Source organism: Crocodylus porosus, unplaced genomic scaffold, assembly GCF_001723895.1.
Source record: "Crocodylus porosus isolate Cpor-Errol unplaced genomic scaffold, CroPor_comp1, whole genome shotgun sequence".
Classification (NCBI taxonomy): Eukaryota; Metazoa; Chordata; order Crocodylia; family Crocodylidae; genus Crocodylus; species Crocodylus porosus.
In genome coordinates, this window is record NW_017728886.1 from 226923947 (window position 1) to 226945751 (window position 21805).

Below are 21805 nucleotides of genomic sequence, written 5' to 3' on the forward strand. Positions count from 1 at the left end.
GAAGATAGCTGATAATAGCAATGGTAGAATTTTCAAGTTTTTGAACAAACCTTTGACTGGTAATGTTTTAACTGTGTTCCAGAAGATAAGAGTTACGTGATGACTTTTTTCTTTAAAAAAAAAAACACTTTAAATTTTTGCAAAGTGACTTCACATCACATATATTACAGTACAATATGATTTCTCATCTTTGCTTTTAAGTGTTAAAATAAAGCAAAATCCAATGCTCCAAGTGCAGGGAAGAAACAGAATTTATCATTTATTATGCCTATAGGCAGATAATCTATTTACTCTTCCTTCACTTAAAATACACAATTATATTTTACATTGCATAGAGAAAAGAGGTGAATCAGCAAGTAAAGAATTAGATCATTATGTGTGGCACTGGAGTGAAGCTGTCAGAATGACCTATCATTAATCTCATTTATTATTTCCCCAGCCCCACCACCAAGTATCACTTTGCTAACTCCTATCCCCTAATTTACTGTCTCAGGATTGGTGAGCACCCAAGGCACTTAGACACCTACATACCTTTGAGCAGATGGGCACAATTCATATTTAAGGAAATAAGCGCCTAAATATTTGGAAGGATCAGGACCTTACTGTTTGTTTCTAATAAAACTGATTTGTCCCTGGTTGATAACTAAATTACAGGAAATATATTTCAGGACTTGTATCTGTGGTAATAATCTCTAGACCTGGGATTTCTTCTGAAACACCACATGTTAAGTGGGGACTTCTGAGGTTGACAGATATTAAGGCACAGGGATGATTTCTCTCTCATCCCTCTACAAATTGAGAACAACTCCATTTAAGTCTATGGAAATATGCTGGCATAAAACTGAGCAAAGTAAAAGGAGAAGCAGATCTATGGAGTGCAATTAAAAAAAATACAGGAGCATTTATGTAGCATGTTCCTGTTTGAAAAACAACTGTCCTTCAGAATAATAACATCTGGACCCCACTAGAGTACTGGCTTTGTCAAATAAGTATTTCCAAAAATAGATTGTTTTGGTGGGAAGGGGAGAAAGTTGAGGTTTAATTTAAACTTGAATAATTTTCTAGATTATACATTTGTTGTGAGATGCAAGGGGCATCTATTTAAAAAGAGTAATTTTTTTCCTATTTCCTGAGAAGAAAAAATCCAGGAAGTAGACTAGACAACAGTAGTCTTAGTATATTAAATTTAATTATAGGTTACACAGACTGTGATGTAAAAACAGCAGTTACTAGAATAATTATAACCTGCAAAATGTGAAAATAGTTTAGAAATTGGATTGTCATATTCTCTGGCACAGCAATTTTCATGAAAGTTACACTTATGTTATGCTATTCTTTTTATGCTAACTATACTATCTTCAGATTAGCCAGGTTTCCAAGACAGATTAAAGGCCTGCATTTTTTAATGCCTATGAAACATGTTTAAACGCACCCATGTTAAACAACGCAATGGAAAACATTTCATTTTCTGTGAACTTCAGTGCTGGTAGTGGTAGCTATTCCACATGTCAGCTGCTTTTACATGTTATGACTGTATGTCATGAGTTTGTGATGAGAAGCATTTAAATGCTAAACTGCAGACAAGCATAGATCTGCAAGGTCTGACTGCTGAAAATATTTCTCAACAGTTGGTAAGTCTTCACATTCAAACCACTCTGATCACCTTTCCTACTTCAAAACAGTATTTCTTCATTTTCCATTTTAAGAACCCGTATTTAGTCATACAATGAGAAAGAGATCTTTAGCATTTACTTAACATAGATCCTGGTAGTGTTGCAAGTGTCAAAGGATATGAAGAACAAAATGGTCTCAGCAGATTTTTAATTTTTCTTTCAGCCATGTTTACCAAAGCAAAAAATTGTTTTTTTTTAGCTTCTTATTGAATATACAGACTAGCCCAAACATAGACATTCTCTTTATCAATCTTATATAGTTACAAAAACTGTACATTACAAACAGTATAGAAACAAACTGAAAGGAATGTGCCACACATCCTGGCTAATTATCTATATGCAGTTTAAATTTACAGATATAAAAGAAAGTACAGCCTACTCCCTTAGAGTGCACAGTTATTGTGTAGGTACAGTTATATCACTAGTTAAGTGGAGGTGATAAGTCACTAATTTTCTTCAGCACAGAGGATAAGAGCAAGTTCTGTTCGGTACAGCTTTCCTCCATCAGACAAGGCCATGATGTTTTTCTTGTATGTTGAAATGCTGTTGATATCTAATTCCTAGTTTAAAAATGAAACAAAACAAAATGCTTAATAATCAATGTAGTTACCAACATGAATATGCAAGTTGCCAGTGATACAAAATAGGTAGGAAAAAAACTGTTTGGTGTCAGCCTGTCCAACAGAACTATATAGAAATTAAGTATTCAAATATAACTTTCATATATGCATAGTTGAGTGTTGAAAACTTGTATTCAAAGATGCTTCATAATATTATCTGCTGTATAATGACAGTTCACTTAATTACGGATTTACATTGCTATTACTTCTACAGGAGTTTAACTGTACCAGGCGCCATCATGGTTTTAGTAGCTCTGTCTTTATCTTTATTGGATTATACATTTAAAATCTTCTTGGAATCCAAATTTAAATCCAAGTTTTCTGCAAAGAGAAAACTTCTAGAGTTACCTTTTTGTTCTTTTCACACAGATCTTTCAGTAATGCATCTAGTTCATTCTCATCTATGAATCCACTGCCATCCTGAAAAATAGGCATTTGTACCATTTACTTTGCAGTAATTGTAACTATTTTAGCTATACACCTATTTTTTCCTTATTTAGGAAATGATTCTCAATTAACATATAGGACTTAGAGACTTTCTGATGACTTACTTGATCATACATCTCAAAGGCTTTATTGAACTCTTTGCCAGACATTTTGACCCCCTAAAGATCAAAAAAGGCAAGAATTAGAAGAACAGCACATAATGTTAAACATTCAAACTGCAGAATGTAAAGCTACATACCTGAAATTTTATAAGAAAATTTTCCTGTACTGGGAGTAACCTATTGGAGGGGAGAGAGGGGTGTAGAAAAAACAGTGTTCAAACAGTTGTTCATTATTTCCATATTGGTACAGAATATTTATGTGGAAAAGTCATAAGTATACCTTGCCATTTCAGTGAGTTCCAGCTTTCCATCATTGTTTGCATCAAACATCCTCAGCTGAAAGTATATGATATATATTTTTATGAATATTAGAACACAGCAAAAAAGCTATTTCTATGAGAAATTCAGAACCAATGGGATAATATTAAGTAAATAAAATGATGGAAATAAATTCCATAAACTATCTATTTGCTCTCAGGTACACTGTTGTGAGAGAGCCTATAAGCTTTTGAAAAAAGGAAATCAATAAAAAAACCTTTATACAATGAAGTCCTTTTATGGAACTGTTTGGGCAGCTTTGTTTAATCATTGTGTCAAAATGTTCTCTCAATCCAACTCCACACAGTGAACTTTCCACGTTAGAGGTGGACATGGAAGGAAACCTTTCCAAGATGGAGTAAGATCCACTAAGCATTTTAAAGTCAAAATTGGCACTCCTGTAAGCTAAAATATCAACTGTCTACCACCAAAGGAATTTTAGGAAAGTGTTTCTTACATTATTTTTGAAAATATTAAGTAAAGGAAAAGAATGGTTCCATTTTTGTTCTTACAGCTATGTAGTTCACTTGCTCAGTAGGAAATAGGTACACAGTCACAGCATAAAACTGAATTTGACTGTCATTACATTATTTGCTGCCTGATAGTTTTGTGTGTCCAGCAATGCCAAAGGATTTCAAAGACCCAGAAATAGTCTTGTCTGCAATTCAGAGGAGCTACTCCAGATTACTGGGTAACTGAGGTCAGGGTTTAGCCCTTCCCAAATGACACACATGCCATGGATGTGATTTCCTACTACCTCTACCAAATTTGTAGATTAAGATTTCAGTGCCATACAGGTGATAATAATGCAGCAGCACAGGCTTTTTTTTTCAGCTGAGGTAATTTTTTTATCCCAAGTCATAATTTGAAATTAGTATGTATATTTCTCCATATATTTAAGTTTTGATATAATAGAAATTCATATAGCAATGTGATACTACAGAAATATATTATTTCAAACTATTTTCAAGATCCTATTGTATTAAAAACTGGTTTGTCACCTAAAATGTAATAGTAAATATGTCATAGAAACAAAAAATAGAGACACTTCAAGTTTCTGCCTAACATTTTAGGAGGCATAAGCAACTTAAAATTATTTATAAGTGGTTTGAGGTATTACATTTGTCTGTCTTCTGCCAATTTTTATAGATATACAGTTGCTACTTCATATTTTCAAATGCTACCTCCCTTCACTTTGTGTGGAGAGAAGAAAACTGACCATACAAAGTGTTGGTAGGTATATAGCTGAAAACAAATAGTCTCCAGCCTCTTTCAGTAATTGTACATGTGCAATAATTGAGGAGGCGGGTGGGAGAAAATTTGTGTGTAATTCCTTAAACTGATTGGGTGAGAAAAGACTCAACTTTGTTCAAAAGCATACTAGGAGTACAGTGGTAGTCCAAAAAAAAAAAAAAAAAAAAAAAAAGGGCTAGTATACCAGTTCCCTATTAACCCTTCCCTCCCTTTTATTCCCAGCATGCCTTTCTGGGGAAGAGGGTTTTAAGTTTGGCAGAGGCAAGCAGTTGCAGTCCTAAAAAAGCCATGTTATATCCAGTTGCTCGTTAGTTGCTTGCACCTTTCTCTTGCTAGTCAATACTTTTAATCTCTGTTATGCTGTTTTGATTAGTTTTTCCTTTCTTATTTATAAGCTATTTCTTTTATCAGTGTTCATTTTGTCATTGCTTCTTTCAACCTGTGAAACCCAAAATGAAGAACACATTATGGGATGAAGGGTCATGAAAAATGCAACACAGGAATGTTGAGATGTTATTTGTTTCTCTAATACATGTAATATTATTTCTGGCACATGTATATAGCTTACACTATTAATATTGAATCATTGGTTCTTTGTCAGGAAAGATAGAAATCTTTGGCTTAATTAACCTCCCACATAATTGGGGTTAGCTTGAGAAATGTTTGTCTTACTGCCAGTCTGAAAAATTAAAACTCTAAAATCCTTTTGTAATTAAACTTATTTGAAAAACCAAACCTCCATCTTAAACTTGCCATACTCAAGACAAGGACTTTATTTCCTTTTTTCTGGAAACACACAAATCCTAGTAACTACATCACAGAACCATCAATAGCTCTTTAGGCCTGGACAAACTTAAGGATGGGCCTGATCAGGGCTTTGACAGCGCTAGTCTTATCCTCCCTGCCCTACTACCTACTACCCTTCCCCATATGGAGAAGCAGAATAGGGTGGGAAGTGTAGAACTGACACTTGCCTTATTTCCTTATGTCTGATATTAAATCACATGGAAAAACAAAGCAGAAGTAGTGCTTCTCATGCACAATTATCTTACAGCTTATAGGTCACTTGTAAATTGCACTGTAAAGTGCTCGTGAGGCACAACTTGTGTATGCATATTGGTTTACTCACCACAATCAAATCAGTAATATACAGCACCCATTTAGCAATACCAGTAACACTGTGTTTCAATTTAAGAGAAAAAAACAGAAACTGTGGCTGCGTAGAATATAGTTAGCTAAGTTGAAATTTGCCTTAGAAGGATTACAGTGTTGTAGCCATGGTGGTCCAGAAAATGTATGAGAGTCAAGGGCTTTTTTGAAATATCCAAGAAAGGAAAAGTGTGCAGAAGAGCTTGTCAAACTTTTCTCCCAACCATACAGTTACCCTGAAAGACGCCCCCCCACCATTGCCCCAAACACCCCCTCTGTTGCCTTAGAGCAGGGGTGGCCAACCTACGGGTCCAGGGCCACACGTGGCTCTTCAGAAGTTAATATGCATCTCCTTGACTCTTTGTACAAGCACGCAGTGACCAGCTTCCAAATCTCCTGCCTTAGAGGCTATACTTACAAAATGTGCTGTGGAATTTTTCATAACAAGGGTCAAAACCTTGGTTTCACATCTTGTATGAAACAAAAGCATCTTCAATGCAAAATCCTTAGCACCTTTCTGGTTCATTGGTCTTTGGTATACTACTGTGCATGCATGCGTATACACACACACATACACCACCTACTTATTACCAAGGACACTAGAATTTCTTCCAGCTTTCCTATCTGCATATTTGTCATTTTCCAATGCAGCAAAATTTACAGGTCACAGCTTCAAATTATCATAAGTACAGAATTTCTTGCTATACAACATTTGGCTGTGGGCTGTAAGATTTGATGTCCAATTTGAAATGACAGAAACCTAAAGTTATTTTAATTAGAGTCAATGGGAAGAGTCAGCAGATAAAGATAAGCACTGTTTTAAGTCAATCAGTCTTTTTGGATGAAATGTCTGTGAATAATCTTACCATTATTTCTGTGTATTCTGTTAGCTTGGCATCATCAATCTGCTTATTTGCTTTCTGTAGTAAGTCTTTCAAAAAATTCTGTTAAATAGTAGAACAAGCAAGTAAATATTTGTGAACATGCGAGATGGTTACAGGTCAGTTATCTGTTTTTTTTAATGCAATTTCAGTCTAGAGAAAAGTTGGGAGATGCTACTTTACTACTAGTTTAAAATTTACTAGTGAAATGTAAAAATAGGTATGCAAATGAGTAGTAATTTACACATTTAATATATCTAATAACAACATTTGTTTTAACAAATCCAAGTATGCTGCCCTACTTTATTTTCTTAAAGAAACCTATAGCACTTTATGCTTTATATGTCATTTACTGTACAGAAGTCTATAAAAATGATTTGGCATTTAGCTCCTCAGCTTTAACATTAAATTACATTAATTAACCTTGAGACCTCTTAGAATACTTTGAGTCCTAGTCGCAGCTTGCAACACAAAAATAGTTTTACAGAAAAGGTCAATGATTAATCAACTTTACTCCCCACCCACGGCAGTGACCAGAACCTGATGCTTCAGGTGAAGGTGAACCTGTCTTGGTCCTTCATGCACTGGTACCCGAAATTCACTTAGTCAATTCTGCAAGGCTTTTTTTTAGAGAGACTGGCATGGTTTCTTCCCGACCTTCAAAAACAGCCTCTTTTACTCTCAAGACTAAAGTTTGTTTTCCCCACTGATTGGCTTGAACTATTGTCCTAGATTTGTGATATTTAAAAATCTTAATTTACTTTGCAAGGAGTCTGTCAGACTTGAGAATTGTCTGTGCTTATCAGCTTTTGATGAGGAGCACACTACTTTTTAACCTCTATGTCATTTGTTAGAATAATGCTGCCTTTTCATAGTTTTTAAGACAGGGGTTTTTTTTTCCTTAGGAACCATCTCTGTTCCTATTCCTGTACATGTAATGTCCTTGAACTTGGGCTGAGACTGCTCCAATATCACCATCATGCTCAGCATTTTCTCATTCAGGCTTCTCTAAACCTATTTAATATACAGAAACCAGATGTAGAGGAGTCAAGCCACATTCAGTGGAACCATCCTTCCAACTATGCTCTGTTAATCATAATGCAGAAATAGTAGCCAGATTATCTGCTAAAGTGGTAGGGGCTCACAGGAAAATTTACAAAACTGTGGTTGTGTCCAGAGTTTGCTGTGAAACCACCACAGAAATGCTGCAAACAGATTTCATGGAAATATTTTGGATCTTTTATTCTTTTAAAACAAGTTAGAACTGATTTCTATATCAATTATACTTCCCTGACTGATGGAAGGTAAGGGGCGTGGCACCTTGTAGATTAACTGGTTCAGAGAGGTATAAGCTTTTGTAGGAAACAGTCTGTTTTGTCAGATGCTAGGAGTGAATTGGCAAAAAAAGAGAGACACAGGGACAGTGGCAGGGAGAGGGGATGCTACTAAGAGAGATAATAAGTGGTTTGATTAGATCAACTGATTTCTTAAATGAACATGGCAGTTAATACCAGATTTCTTCCACTATAGCAATACATGTCAAGAGAAACAGTTTACTGATTACTAGTTTAAGGGAAAACCAGCTATAACAAATAGTTCTGAAAGGATTAAAATAATCCAGATTCTCACTGGGAGATAAGATCTGCTCAGCACAGCAGAGCTGGGGGCTGCCAGGGACACAGTTAAGCTTCCTCAGATCTCTGGGTCCTTCTTCATCAGCCCAGCATTTAGTAGCAGCCATAAATGATACAAATGGGAGGCTGAGTTTAAGGGTCTGCTGAACTGCAATGTGTACCAGCTATGGCTCCAGCCAGACACCTCTCTTTTGACATGTAATTTCTGAGCTGGAACAGATATCTGCCCACCAAGTCTATAGGATATGTCTTTCCAGCTATGAACTTCATCATAAGGCAGAATCTTTAGTAGAGTTGTTACAGATATTTTGTATTACCAAAATAGTCTGAGTGTGGATTGGAGAAAGGAGGTAATTTGACTACACAGATTAATAAAACATGTGCTGCTTTTTAAAAGCACTTTTTAACGATTTCAGGAAATTTAGCACTTTTGAATGCTTTTGGTCACTGTGTAAGCACTTCTGGTTTGGTTTTCTGTATGTGGCCAAGGTAGTTCATTGCAATCAATGATAAGCACACATAAATTATCCTAGAACTTTTTATTTCAAAGGGGGCTATGCCAGCTTATTAAAATTGAGGCTTAGTTCCACAGCCTCAACTGTGAAAATGAAATTTTATTCTGACAAAGTGGCAATCTTTTAGTTAGACCTGCCCCCCATGTATATGCTGATTGCAGCACTGTTGGTTTTTACTTCCATGAGCTGTGTGGCTCTGCAACGTCAACAGATCAAACTGGATTCTGTTCTTCCATGTATACCAGCAGAACTGAGTACAGTAGAACATAAATCATTCATATTTGATTGGTTCATAACCCGCTTAATTTGCAGCAGGTTGCTAAAATGATGAGATGCTTGCTGCAGCTTTACTTCAAAGGCTGTTGCTTCTTCACTCAGCTGGAGTACAGAAGCAGTCCTAGCCAGCTGATCAGAGAATCAGCACCCTTTGAAATAAAAGGCAAGGCCAGTTGGAGCACCTCACTGTTTTTTGCAGCTCCTCAAATTGACACACCCTTATCTTTGCAGTGGGCTTAGGATCCGCGAAATATCTAGATTCTATTGCACTAAGTTCCCATCCATTTCACACATGCACAGCAAACTTGAGCAGCAAGACTGCTGTTGTATGGGAGAGGAACTAGTATGGAACAAACAAGGACATTGTACGGATGCTAGTGCGAGCAGAATTTGGTACGCAGCATTTGAGGTCCTTTAGGGAATCTAACTTAGTTCTCAGAAACCTAGCAACATTTGTAGGGCAGGTAGTTTAAAATAGTTTGCCTTCTAAACTGCGCACATAGTAGCAGGAAATTACTCAAGACGCAAAAAAGGAACTCCATTAAATGCCATTTTTAGAATCGCTGATCAGACTGAATTTGTACTTTATCATTTGTCTGTGATAGAAACATCAATTAGTGGTATCACTTTCTGCTTGGGTTTCGCATTTCAACAGTCACTGAAGTTTGAAGAAACAGGTAGTGATATCAGTACTGGAGTTAAATATATATACACACACACACCTCCAATTACTGTAAAATACATATGCTCATCACTTTACCTTAAGTTCCTCAGTGTCAATAAAGCCACTGTGGTCAGTGTCATACTTTCGCCATGTCTGCAGCCAGAAAATGAAAGGTATTTTAGAAACATAAGACTGAAAAGGACCCTCTAAGCCTCTGCAGTTGCATGCAACCGTGTAATACCTTTTAAAACAGCTACACTGGGATGCTGTTATGAAAGGCAAATTAGCATACAGTACCTGCATGAAATCTTCACTTGACTTTAGTTGCTGGCACCTAAAGAACAACAGGAAGTTTTCTTCTGTTGGTAATATCTGAGCAAGCTGCAACAAAGTTAAAGCACATTTTAAAATTAATATAAAACAGCAACTATTTCTTAAATAATAAATGGTGTTACTCTCTTGGACTCTAAAAGGAGTTACGAATTGCTTTCACATCTCATGGTTTGACAGATTAACTGATTATAAATTTACACTGGGTACCTCATCTGGGCCTGGGAGACCTCTAAGATATAATCATTACATCATGTCACTCTCCAGGCAAGGTCCTCTTACACCCAGCTTTGGACAGCTAATTAACTTTGTTTTAAATACTTCCAGCAAAACCATTAAGAAAATTAGTCCTGGCTCCTGTAATCTCTGGTTCAGGTCATTCTGGTTGATGCTCATTTGCTGCATATGTAGTATTCCTGCAGAACCCAGTTCTTATGGATTGTTCCATTTTTTTTTCAATGTATTGAGTGATGTTGCTTTGGTAGGGGTCCTCTCAACCAACTTACAAGACAGGCTTGTCTGTCCCTTTCTCAGCATATAAATTTGAGAAATGGTGCATATTCTTGATCAGTTCTTGCCATCTTCTTCTGATAGCCAGCAATATATGATCTGACAAACAGCCAAGGTGCTGCCTGCCATTTGTAGAAGTGCACCCACACATTAGAGCAAGGACCATGCCTCCAAGTAGCCTTTGGTATCTCGCCTTGCCTCTGGCCAGGTTCCTCAGGAGCAGAAAGACCAGCAGATCAGAGAGGAAGGACTGAGCCAGCAATGCTAAAGGTGAGCCAGGCAAAGTGAAGGAAAAGACTCACAACGTAGGTAAAAGCTTAGTTGTAAAAGCTTAACTGGGCAAAAATATGGAATGGGAAAGCAAACAGGGGAAGAAAGTTATTAGGGTGAATTGAGTATAAAATGCAGAGAATTATGAGGTATATTGAGAGCAAGGTGAAGGAAAACTACAGGGTTGTGATTACCGAGTAAAGGAAAGTCTAAAGGGGACAATGCAATGGAGAAAGTGAAGGTGCAAAGGAATCAATGAGGAAGGGGGAAGAGAAGAAGGAGCAGTAGCGTAGCTGAGGGAGAGTAACTGGCAGTAGTCCTGGATGCTGCCTTTCCATATGTCTGCAAAAATAGTCTCCGTTGTAGCTGGCTGCACTGCTACTGGCAATAGAGCAGTCAGCATTGCCCTATGTGCTATTGATCTCCAGGGCACTCAGAGAATATGTACAGTAGAGAAATGGGAATTGATTGGCATTAATCAGTCCCAATCCTGAGTCCTTCAGGTACAACAGCATGGTGGGGGATCTCCAATCGCTTCATGCCCAAAGCTTTGCCCCTGCAAGATAAGAGTCAACCTACACTTCCACAAAAAAATAAAAATGAAGCCAGTTTCATGTTGTACTGTTTTAATCTGATGTTCTGGTGATGATTGCTGACTTATCTCCACATGAAACCCAATGTTGGCAAATGAAAAATCGATGATGATTTTATAGTGTTCAATACTTAATTCATTTGGGTTTTTCTCTTCTCATACTAAATAAAACAAAAAACCCCGGATAATTAAAAAAATTCAAAAACAAGTTCAAAAGATTTTTTGACCAAAAAATGTTCTTGTTTGAAGAAGTAGACCATCTCTCTTTAAAAAGGTAAGGAGAAGGAATTGAAAAGAAGAAAAAGATTTTAAAAGCTGAGTAGAGAAGGAGGAAAATACCACTTAAATTCATCCTTTTGTAAAGAGCAGATGTAACAAACTCCTCATAGCAGCAGAGTCATTTTAGATTTCAGATTCAAAATGCTGAGCTTTTCTATGTTCATCTCTTATGCTTTCCCCTATATCAATTCACCCAATTCATTGCAGTATTACCGTCTAATTATAGGTCCTTGCTTGGGCTTTATTGCTGGATTCCAAGGGAACTCTTAGCTGCCTTCAGTTCCTGTCCCACATTCCATAGGCACGTTTTACCATATTTCAAGGAGATGGAAATAAACCATCTGCATTTCCAAAATTATCATCGCAAGAAATCAGTCATATTTGCCAGGACACTTACAATACTTGCAACAATGCAGCAGCTGATTATAGACTATCAAGCATATCAAAGAGAATTCTGCGTGTTTTTGCTAAATTGTTAAATACTAAGCCTAATTGATAGAAAGCGAGGTGTATCTGTTTCAAGTCAGAAATTCCATTCCTTGCTAGGAGCGAATGGAGTATGTGTGTAAATTGTGTGGTATGTTTCTCTGACATTGGTATGTGGGGAAAAATTAAGACAGCTAGAATTTCCTGCTCCTTCCCAACTAGATCCTTCTTCATCTTTCCCAATGGAGGGATGCCAAGGGTAAATCACCTTTTCCACTCACCTAGATGATGTTGATGGACTGATTTTTTTACTTTGGGCGAGGTGTGTATAGATACAAACAAAACAATTTCAGAGCTTTAAATACTCACAAGGATATAAAACATTCTTCCTCCAGTCACTGTCAAAAACATCAGTTTATACAGCATACCACCTTCAGTAATACTGTATAATCACTGGCTATTTCTAAATGTGGAAATTACAGGAATGGTGGCCTAAACTTAGGCTACTAAAGCCAAATTTAGGTATCTAACTGACCTAATTTTTTTAAACCCTGAGCACCCTGGAGCTTGCGTTGACAAAACTGGACTTCATCTAACTTAAGTCAGCAGGAGTTGTTGCATACTTGGCAATTTTGAAAAAATTAGGCCACTTATTTAGGTGTCTCAAATAGGTTCCTGTATCCCTATTTAGATGTACGTGCTTGAAAAAAAATCTTAATTTAAATCACAAATTCCAGATCTTCGTTATTGACACTTATATTCTGGCTAAGTCTTAAGGTCAGTAAGAATTGCTTCTCCTGATTTCATTGGAAAGTAGTTTGTCCCCTTAAACTATAGGGACAAATCACAGTTTTGCAATCACAAGTTCTTTAATGTGTACAGCTAGTTGGAAACATGCTGCTGCTGTAACTTCCACATTGTGACTTACTGTTAGCTACAGTTGATTGCTAATGAATTTGGAAAAAACAGAGTGGAAAATAGTAACTTTCCAAAGCATGACTAACTAGCAGCACCAAATCAGATTTACTGCATGCAATACATTACTACAACAAGGAAAATATTCTTTGAAGGTATGGTCTCATTCACACAGTTGTGTAACTTCCACACAAACCCAAGAGAAACACATACAATATTGCTATATCTAAATTTACTTTTCATGGATAGTGGAATACCTTTCTCATTTGATAATTTCATATTAATTTGCATCTGCTTAGATTTTAGACAAAAGTAAAATTTTCCTGGTTTACTTATCTAACTCTTGTTAGCATTGAGAGTCAGTATAACTAGGAGAGGTGGAGCTTGATTCTTTTGACTCCTGCGTGAATCAGCAGTGATTAAGTTCCATCTGGAGGATCTTTATATTACTGAAAGTTGTACAGCTCAGCAAACACATACCTATCTTGCACGTTTGACAGCACTTAGCTGTTTAGCTTGTAATGTGAAGCAAGTTTAACTGAGTCACTGAGAGTGAGTAAATGTAGGAGCCTTGTGGCAATTCTAGAGCTCCTGCTTCTAAAACATCTACAGGTTTGAAGTACAGGAGTTAATAAGGGTGTCTAAATAGAAAAGCAGAATTCTACAAACTGCAATAGCAAACTCTGGGCACAACCACAGTTTTGTAAATTTTCCTGTGAGCTCCTACCACTTTAGCAGATAATCTGGCTACTATTTCTGCATTATGATTAACAGAGCATAGTTGGAAGGATGGTTCCACTGAATGTGGCTTGACTCCTCTACGTCTGATTATAGGGTTATTAAAGATAGAAGGTAGAATTTTGGTTACTAGCTGGAAAAAAAGCTAGAGTATTTAAAACTGAACACTATGACCAGTGTGCTACAGTTTTCTATAAATCATTACCTAAGTGGATTTTACTTCCTGGTATTGAGCCCTACTGTAAATCCTGTAATGAGTTGACAGGAGGAGAAAGGAAAGCACTTTCAGTATAGTAAATAATTATTTTTCCATGTAGGACTAAGCTTTCAAAGCATTTGAATATGGAATACCTACAAACCTTGAGATTTAAAAACTGTTTTTCAAGATTTACATTCCAGTAAACACAGCAAAAAAAAAAAAAAAAAAAGGCTTTTTTGGAGGAAAGGAAGTGATACATTTAACTTGTGGGAACTAGTTAAAAGCTAGAGAACACACCACAATAATGTACCCTAAACTCTGAATCTACACTTTAAGGCTTTACTTAATTTGGGTGGCAGGACTGAAAATGTGCTGTTTTATTGACAGTCTTTCAGGTCTCCTCTTTATTCATTTCAACATTTTTTTAAAGAATAACTAATAATCAGGATACATTTACAGAATTTGCAGGGTGTGTGGTGTTATCATGTCTGTGCTTTGCACTTATTAACACAATAAAACACAGAGTTTTTTTATTTAAAACATGCTTTTTAGCTACACTTGAGCAAATGTCTGAATAAGGATGAAAGTGAGCTGAATTCATTGTGGAAGCACAGGTATTTTAAATTAGACGCCAAATTAGGGTTAAAAGATCTAATTAATCATATATATTATTAGATCATCATCATCTATATATTATAATACTTTGTGCATGCAGCACCTTTTTATCTGAGATATCATAGCACTCTACAGACAGATTCAGTTTCACACTGATACAGCAATGCAGCTTAAACAGTCTTTTATCTCCTGATTTAGAAACGTAGTGCTGAGGATGTCTGGCTAAGCGCTACATTTCTTGAAAACCCCCTGACATCAGTGGACAGTGGGAGTGCTTAGCATTTAATTACAGATACTACGGCATGACATGATCAGGCCTGTTTTCCAGCTTTACTGTGTCAGTACAAAAACCCAAACAACTTTGGAGAAACAGCTCAAAGTTTCCTTGTTTAGCAGGTAGCTTCATAGTGCCTTTCACGAGCAGTCTGCACACTCCTTATGTTGCAGCCTGCTATTATTATCTGTACTCAGAAATGGTAGTTATTTGAACAACAATTTAAAAATATGCCTGTTCAATTTCATTCAGTCATAGCCTAATTATAATAACTGTAGAGAAATAACAGCATGCATTTTCCCTATTTGCAAAATTCACAAATAATTGTGACCATGCATAAGTTGTCTTTTGAAAAATCAGGATGCTTTTCTAATATTAAATTTGGCAAGAAATTAGCAAACGGGGTTCATAAGTGAATGTTTGTTCATTCATCTAAGAACATTTTTATTATATGATATAAATATTTTATCAAGCATATTGAAGCTTTGTATGGGAATTATACATTGGCATAAAAAAGGGACTATACCTCAAAGTGGCCCTGTATGGGTAGTGGATATTTTGTTTATCTCATTTATTACCTTTAGTTGTACATTCTGTTTAGTACCAAATTTTAAAATGCCTATAATTTAAAAGCAAATCAAGACAAATGTTGTAGTCATAGTTGGTTTCCAAGGAGGTCTCTATATACTGTCCAAGGACATTTGTCTGATCATAAAGTCAGAAACTTCACTGTGTTAAATCTGATTTCACTTAAGTCAATGACATAACCCCTCATTCAGTAAGTTGTGGATCTAGTCCTAAAATAGTGATTGTGAAGCTGAGCCCATAGATACCTTGTTGATTTGCACAATTAAAGACTAAGACCTAGACAGAAGGGTTTGGAAAGGGAAGCGGCTTCATGAGAATCCATTTCATAAAATGTGGCTCACATGCTAAAAAAAAACTATGAAACATATAGACCTAGGGCAGAGCAGCTGCTGGACCTTGCCTTTTGCAAAGGGGACAAAGAAGATGTATTTTCTATGTTACATGTCTATCCATATTTGAGTTCAGTACAGGAAGTTGTAAGTAATCCAAATCCCTCATTTACTGGATCATAGCCATTGTCAAATCTATTCAGAATGTCAACAAATGTTAGCCTTTAGTACCCATCCTTGCTATATATATGTTATTTAGAAATAGCCTTATGTAAAATGATTGCAAAGTGGGGAGGGGAGGGAGAAATTGGACACTTAGCCAAGTTACACACCATTGTTTTATAGCTGCTATAGGAGTTCAGGATTGAATGCCCATTTCAAATCAAATTTAAACTGTAAACATTATTCTGTATGTCAGCACAGTGATCTGTTCTGCAGCCAGAATTTCCTGAAAACATGCAGACTTTATTTATATCACAGGAAAACTAAAATGTTGGTCTTCTAATTTTTTTTATTGACTTAAACCTGTAAAGTGTAATGAAGTGTAGTAAAATGTTTCAGGAGGAGAAAGGAATATTTTTATTTTATCACATAGAGAAAACACTAAGGTCCTAAATTGGGAGAAGGAATAATCTGTTATAGTAAATCATGACAATACAGTTACTTGCAGATTATGTTCAAGTCATGTCATACTATACTATTGTAAGAGCATTCTGGAAAAATATTCAAATCAACCATCATAAAATAAGGAAACTACCTTACCTCTACTATTCCTATTTTTCCATCGACATTTCCCCCATACTGGTCCACAAAAGCTTTCATTTCAGATGTTAATTCCTAGAAGTTTACAACAATGGAATTATTATTTGAGACAGATGTGCTAAGTACGTCAATATAAATGAATTATTGACATATAACTTTCATATAAATAACCCATGATGATATTTTACCAGTTTTACTGAAACAGAGTAGTGTTTTCCCCCTGTATAATGTCATTGTATTGAATATAACTGCTTGAGAAGATACTACTAAAAACAAATGAAAAGCAGAATCCAACCTTCATAATTTCTATTCTATTTTAGAAAATGAAAACATTTCATTATAAATCTAAATATGCTGAAGCATGGGCCCAACTCTTCCTTTGTTGATAGGAAAAACTATTGTTTTTTCAGTTTTAATTTTTAAATGAATAATTTTAATATTATGTCTTTCATAGTGGAGAAAATGTTAAAATGTCTGATACTACATATTTGCTTTTCACATCTTTCTACATTCCATTTCAATTAAGTCCTTATCCTCTTTTGACCTCTCTCCTAACTGATTCCCAATTAAGTCAGTTTTTGGTTGCCTATTTCTTCATGATGTCTTAAAAGCAGAAGTAGAACTTTACTGTTAGAACAAATGTTAAGAAAGATGATCTGTGGGGGGGGGGGAAAATCCTTTCAAACATGTTAGAAAAATCCTGAGTAACAGATTAAATTCACAGGGCCAAAACAGTAATTGCTAATTGCATGAATGTTTGCTCTTACCACATATTTGTCCAAAATGAGGGCTTCTTTTTAAAGTATGGTAGTAAGGTATGAGCCTCATATGAAGAACTAAACTTGTTTCAGAATTTCTTACTACAACTGCCCTGCACATTTAAGGAGTCTCTTTGAATTCATTGGAATACCTCCAAGAGCCCATGCTAATGAGCTATGCTTTAAAAATGACCTTGTCCTGAAGGTCCTTACTTGGGTGAATCTCCCATCAGGGACACAGGGAATGTTGAATGAGTAAGTTCCAGTGGATTGTAGCCCAAATCCATATTAGTAGAGACTGATAAAATGCAAGATTTTATAACAAAGCAGACAATAGCCCAGTATCCTTTTCCCTTCAAAGTCATCAGTTTTAGGTTAGTAATTTGCACTGTTTAATTAAAATGTGAAGTGCAAAGGATTAACAATTAATGTCACCTTTTCTCCAAGGATCCCAAAGTTTTTACTGAGCAGGTAAAGCTCAAACTTTAAAGTCTGGCTATCTACATTCTAATAAGTCCCGGGTAAAGATTTTAATAAATGGTATTATTCTTTATTTCTCATAATATCCACAACATGCCAGGCACTGCACAATTATAAAAGGAGATACGGTCACTTCTTATCATCTGAAAAATGCAATGTCCTTCATTTAAAATTATTCAGGATCTTTTCTTGCTTTTATCTGCAAATCAATTGAATGTTTGTGAATAAGTTATCTATCAAAAAAGCCTGAGTTTGTCTCTTTGACTTTGTATATTTACCTGATTCAGGGGTTTCATGACTACAGTAAGTGTTCAGAACATGCCTTATAATCCTTGGATGGATGACACTAGGTAAACATAGGTACTATCGCACCTTCAAATAGTAAGTTGGCCAATATCTCTGAGGTGGGGTTCTCATTTATTTTCATTTTACATGTGGGACAATTGAGGAACAGATGTATAGCTTGCATAAAGTCATTCCATGAATCAGTGGCAGGTCTGAGAAACCCTGAGTTAACCACTGCACAACACATTTGTCAATTGGAAAGAGAAAAAGTAAGATGATAGAAGATGCTCATGTTGACTAAAGAAGTTAATGCATATACATTGTTATACTTATAAATGTATATCTTGAAAAGCGATGCATTCTAGCATTTGTGAAAATGGATTGTGGCAAGTCCATATTTCACATAAGTAGTAAAAATATAAAATGTTACCGCAGAAAACTGTCAGTGTAAATTCTTTCTGGCCGTACCACTAGATAGTGATGACAGGAATTAAATTGCATGGTACTCTTCTTGACAAGTAGGAGTGGCAAAAGAATGGACTTTTCAACACACGTTTGATTAATAAAGGAATTACAGAAGTATTAGGGTGACAAAATAATTAGAGCAGTTCGGAAGCTGAGAATAGTACAGAGAGAAGTTAAGCCATCCTGTTCAAAGACTGACTCACTGGGACTCTTTAACTCATGTGATGTGACATATAAAATCCAACTATGAAGAATGCATAATTGAATAGTCCAGTGATACTGAGCATGAGAAACTACCTGAAATTCAGAAGTTAATGATGGTAGAGAAGCTTTGGGGGCTAAGAACAGGACAGCCACAAAAATTATGTAAGACTTCCGTTAGCTTCTCATTATGTCCTTTCTGGTGAAGGACAAGAAAATAAAAGCTACTCAATTAGTACCAGTGAAACAAGACATGAACTGGTGAGATGCTTGTTTGGTAAGTGAGCCTCCAAATCCAAGATTTGGCTTAGATTTGAAACCTCTGGCACATGTCCATAATTCAAAAAAAAGACTTCAGGGATCAAAATATCAAGTATTTATGGACGATCCAGTAAGAGTACTAAAGTTCACTTTGCTGGTACAGTAGATTGGTCCTTTCAGCAGAATATTCCAGAAATAGGCTCAGACCAGAGCAATGACAAAAGAAAAATTAATTAAGCACCTAAGCACTTTCAAAATATAATCACTGTAAAGGCAGAGTCTATAAAAAGCTATAAATGATAAAGTGGGTGGCAGACAAGAATAACCCTACAGGGATCTTCTATATTACTTTATGAGCACTCTAATTTTTAAGTAGGAGACATATGACACAAATTACTTCTGGAGAAAAATGAAGATGGTTTTTAAATGAAGTAGATCATCCTGCTTTAAGATCTCTAAACCTTCATCCACTGAATACTATGTTAGGATTGTTATTAAGAGGACCATTCACATAAAAAATATATGCTAAATACACGTTCCTCAATACACTCTCAAATATCTTCTTTTAAATGTGCACACTTACTGACCCCGCTTTATGTTAAAGGTATTTAGTTTTAGTGAAAAAAAAAAATAAAAACGGCACATTTTGTGGTAATTTAGCTTCTTACTTTGCGAAGAAAAAAGATCACAGATAACTTTTTGTTAGGCAATACAATCACATCATTTCCAATATTATGAGATCTTTTAAAATGAGACTTACATGTTTGGAAGCAGGTGGGTTCACAGTGAGAGTTTTATAAAAAATGAATTAGCTGATATCATTACTCATAATTTTATATGTAGTATTACAGATGACAGATTTTTCAAATGCACACTTAACTCATAAAGCTAATAAGAAGATGGTACTTGCCACAGAACAAATAAAAATATGCATATTTGTTTTGAGCATTTAACTACTAAGAACCAAGCAGGCAAGAATTCTATTATTCAAAAACTAACATTTATTTCTTAGCCCTATCTCCCCTCCTCCATTTCCCCCTCCTTCATGCAGGGCAGTTAATTTTAATTTCCTGTGTCTTTAAAAGCATTTTTTGGATAGTGGATTGATTTTAGAGGGTGTGTAAATTGTAGCTTGATCCTAAATGATTTATTCCATACAACTGATTATTTTAAAGTTATTTATTCAGGAAGCAAGTGCCCCAACGTATTTAGTCTGCGTCATCGTACAGAGGCATATGGTTTTCTCTCTTCCCCAAATTTTACAATGCAGTGAATATGCAGGATCTTGCCTCACCCTAAACATCTCTTAAGAAATTGTTGAAGACCCAGTTATTGAGGTTTCCGACTACAGTAAGCATCACACGCGTTGCACTGATTTAACAAACGTTAAATCAGCGTTTGCCCAGGGTCTCCTTTGTTCCTTCCAATTTAGGCCACCACAATTTCAATGCCCGGTTTCGTCTTTTAGAAGAACCGGGGAAGCCACAAATACCTCGTTAGGGTTAATCTGCAGCTCTGTTTATTGACCACCAAGGGGCAGAGATGCATTTCAGCCCATGCTTCCCCTTCAAGGAGGAGTTGAAAATGAGTCCGGCTGATTTAGGAGTTGAAAATAGATGGATTGGGCATCAGGTCACGCCCGGGGACGAGTCCCGGGTAAAATACATAGAGATATAAAGCCCGTGATTCTGTATACTCTTAACACTGAGAGAGGTTAGTGGGGGGTCACTAGATCCCGCCCCCCCTTTGCCAGGGGGATCTAAGTGCCCCCTTCCCTAGGATGTCCCCCTTCCCGGGGTGACGCTAGTTATTCCCCTTGGCGCGCGCCGCCGCCTGCACCTCTGCGGGGGGAGCCAGGCGGGGAGGCCAAGGCGCCCAGACGAGCCCCCCGCCCGCTCCCACGGCAGAAGTTTGCTCAAGTAAAGACGGGCGAAAGCAGGAGGAAACCGGGACCTACCAGCCCTGCCTTCTTCCGCGCCTGCTGCAGCTCCTGGATGAAGGTCTGCAGCTCCTTGCCGTCCATGTACCCATTGCCTGCAACAGAGAGAGGTCGGCGGCTGGCAGCGAGCCCCGGCCCGCGACAGCCCCCCAGCACCCCTCCCTCCCCCAGCAGGGGCCGGGCAGTCCCAACTCCGGCTGGAGGCGCCCGAGTCGCGGCCGCAGCTCCGCGGGTGCTGCCCGAAGCTGCGGCTGGAGCGAGGGGGCGGCCGGGCCGGGCCGGGCCGGGCCGGGGAGTCACCGTCAGAGTCGTAGTGGCGCCAGATCTCGAAGCACTGCGAGGCGGAGATCTCGGCAGCCTGCAGGTGAGCCTCTGCGGCCATGGTGGGCTGGCGGTGCTGTCCGCGGTGCTGACTCCGCGCGGGCGCGGGCTCCCTTTTATCAGCCCGGGCCCGCCCGCGCCCCTCCCCGCGGCGGCCGCCCGCCCTCGCCTCGCCTTGACCCTCCCCGCTGCCCCGCCTCGCCCAGCCCAGCCCCGCGCCCCTGCCTCTCCCCGGCCCGGCCCGGGGGGAGCTGGAAAGCGGCAGCTGCTGCTGCTGACAAGTGGAAAAGGGAGCCCTGCCTCAGCTCTCCCCACCCTCCTCTCTGCGGGGCTGGAGGAGGAGGTGGAGGTGAAGCTGCCTCGCGCATGGCCAGGCGGCCTGGGCAGGGAGGGCTTGGGGTGCACCTGGTTCCTGAGGGTCATTCACCCCCACTTGGTGTCTAAGAGCTTGTCTGGGAGCCACAGAGCCTGAGGCACGGGGTAGCAAATGGGGGGAGAGACTGGTCAACAAGGAGTGCCCTTCAGGAGGCCTTGGGGCCCTGTACTGGCTCTGGCTGGGAAGGTGCCCAGAGACTGCAGGGCCGCTTTCCTTTCCCTTGTCTGCGCATGTTTCTGGGCAGAGCACCAGTGGGCAGCATGCACCGGCTCCTTGGATGCCTTTGAGGACCACTGGGTGCGGCCTGGGAGGCTCTCCTTGGTGCTCCCCTCAGGTGCACTGATTCTCACAATCCACACA

At 38.0% G+C, this 21805-nt stretch overlaps 1 protein-coding gene across 1 annotated transcript; it reads right to left on the bottom strand.

Moving 5' to 3' along the window:
• Positions 1-233: 233 nt before the first annotated feature.
• Positions 234-21164, bottom strand: CALB1 (calbindin 1). The gene is made up of 11 exons (XM_019550286.1): positions 21049-21164; positions 20767-20843; positions 16360-16434; positions 9830-9913; positions 9629-9685; positions 6429-6506; positions 3122-3177; positions 2979-3018; positions 2845-2898; positions 2642-2713; positions 234-2233 (listed from the first exon to the last, which is right to left on the bottom strand). Exons 1-11 carry the CDS (start codon positions 21128-21130, stop codon positions 2120-2122), a joined length of 789 nt encoding a protein of 262 aa, XP_019405831.1. The 5' UTR covers positions 21131-21164; the 3' UTR covers positions 234-2119.
• Positions 21165-21805: the final 641 nt, after the last annotated feature.